This window comes from Acanthopagrus latus, chromosome 7 (assembly GCF_904848185.1).
Source record: "Acanthopagrus latus isolate v.2019 chromosome 7, fAcaLat1.1, whole genome shotgun sequence".
Lineage (NCBI taxonomy): Eukaryota > Metazoa > Chordata > Actinopteri > Spariformes > Sparidae > Acanthopagrus > Acanthopagrus latus.
Window position 1 is genome coordinate 594,484 of NC_051045.1, and position 2,500 is coordinate 596,983.

Consider the following 2,500-nt stretch of genomic DNA (forward strand, 5'->3'; position numbering starts at 1 on the left):
AGCACGAGCAGACGGACAACAGTTGGTGTGTGTGTGTGTGTGTGTGTGTGTGTGTGTATGTGTGTGTTTTGAGAATGCAGGGCAGCGGTGTCATCCAAGTAAAGGACAATAATCAATCCTGTGGTGTGTGTGTGTGTGTGTGTGTCTGTTTCCCAGATATTTGAATCCCAGTCAGACACATCAATACTGGCTGTCCACCTGAAGCCTGACCTCTGACCCCTGTAGGTCACTGGGTCATCATCATCACTGACATGCACACACACACACACACACACACACTGAGGTCGCCGTGACAACCAGAGAGATGGAGGGTGTGAGGATGCTGAGGTGGGAGTTTTTGGTCTGTTTGGTGATGTCACCCATTTTTCAATACAATGTGAAAAAGCTGTTAGACTGTGTGTGTGTGTGTGTGTGTGTGTGTGTGTGCTGAGGCTGCAGGTGTGTCTCTCCTCTTGGCTGAACGTGTGTGTGTGTGTGTGTTACATCTGATCAGGTGTAATCCTGCGGCTGCTCGCAGTATAAATACTTCTTCTTCTGCGCTGCGTGAAGTATTAATACTGCTGCTGTGTACAATGTGTCAGATCCTTGGGACACGCAGTGCATGCTGGGTAGTGTAGTGTGTCTCACCGAGGTGTTCTGACACTGGATGCAGGAGGAGTTGAAGCGGACAGCCGGGATGCGTTGAACTTTTCCCTGGATGTTGAACACGCACTCGTAGTTCTTCTGACCCGACTGAGGTTGGGGGAGGTTACGAGCTCGTAACGTGATTGGACGAACCATTCCGGCCGGGACCAGGATGTCAGAGGTGGGGAGGATCTGAGGACAGCCCTGCAGCGACAGAGAGGGTCAATACACTCTGCTATCAGCTGTTAGCATCAGAGCTACAAACTCAGACAGGAAGTGTGCCAAAACCAAAACGAGGTGCTGAAAGAGGCTGAAAGGTTGAGCAGAGCTGCAGGAGGCTCCTGAACGTCACTCAGAGCTGATATTAATTATTGATTGAGCAGCGTCAGACGTTATTAATAACCTTTATGTTCCTGCTGTCAATCACCACAGGAGCCACATGTGGTTCTGGTGCCGGTGCTGAGCAGAGCTGCAACCCGGGTCACATTATGTTTACTGAATATATAACTGAGAAAAGACACAATACATTTATATTGACTGAAGTATTGATTATTGGAAACACTGTTAAAGGAGCAGTCTGTAGATTAAAGGAGCAGTCTGTAGTTCTGGATATGAAATCTTAATGAGAAGACAAAGACCCTCATTGGCTGATAAATAAACTTAATAAACAAACTGAGCTTAAAGGACAACATGTTGTTCTTTGCTTATATGTGGCGGACCCTGCCACCTCTCTAGCTTCAGACAGTGTTGTGAGACCTTCTTCTCCTCTGAGAGCAGCTCATTTCCTCATTGATGGCGACAGTCTCTGACACAGTTCCTCTTTAATTATTATTATGGATACATATTGAAAAAGGGCCTGTTTGAACTCTGTCACACACACACACACACACACACACACACACAGCTGACAAAAGACAGATAGCTTATCACAGTCTGTCATCACTGACTGAGGACAGAGACACAGTCAGAGTGTGTGTTCAGTAATGGACAGCTGGTGACAGATCCAAGCTTCCTGAGGCTGCAGGAAGCACACACACACACACACTCACGGCTGCGTGCACACACACACACACTCACACACTCTCAGTGGGTCTCAGTGGGGGGAAACCTTCATTAACAAGCGTCACCACGGTAATTAATTGCCTTGTGACTGACAGGAAGACCATTAGCTCCACAGGAAGTGGACCAGAGCACAGTGGACACCAGCAGAGACTGTGACAGTGTGTGTGAGAGCGTGTGTGTGTGTGTGTGTGTGTGTGTGTCTCAGCAAACACTCAACATTTATCCAAACACTCAGCTCACCTGTGACAGACGCTGTCTCACCTGTGTGAGACGAGGTGACAGAGACATGAGACGGATGATTTTTACATGAAAGTGACGAGTGAAGAAAAGAAGAGTGAAACTGTAAAACGTCTCTCGGGGACGAGCGATAACGAGCTGAGAGGGAACGCTAATGAAACTTTGATTACAGACTGTTGGACTGTCAGACGCTCGGCTCTCGGTCGTTTCTCTTGAAGTCTTGTTTAACTGTGAAATGTCTTTGTTCTGTCGGCACACGTCCACAAATACACTGTGACATGACAGAGGAAACAGCCTGAAGCCACGATCGTACTGTTCACACTGTAAATATGACCTCATTAATCACACACACCTTTAATTAATCTCTATGTCTGGTCAGTGTTTAACACCGACACTTCTGAGGTCTATAACGGCTGATGGGGCGTTCAGACTAAACACAACCGAATCCTTCGTTAGCACATTTGTGTGAGATGAAGATACTGAACTCCAGTGAGGATTGTGTGTGACGCTGTGTTGCATCAGCGCTGACGTTCACACTGACGCCATCACGTTAACGTCGCTGATGCTCAGACTTTCA

The 2,500-nt window shown here is 47.4% G+C and overlaps 1 protein-coding gene across 2 annotated transcripts in view; it reads right to left on the reverse strand.

Annotated features, from left to right (window-relative positions):
* The window catches only part of plxna3 (plexin A3), a 93,861-nt gene that overhangs the window by 25,383 nt on the left and 65,978 nt on the right, over positions 1-2,500 (reverse strand). For both annotated transcript variants that reach the window (XM_037104513.1, XM_037104514.1), the window contains one exon: positions 628-828. In XM_037104513.1, coding sequence (XP_036960408.1) covers positions 628-828 — 201 coding nt within the window. The remainder of the gene's footprint in view (positions 1-627; positions 829-2,500) is intronic.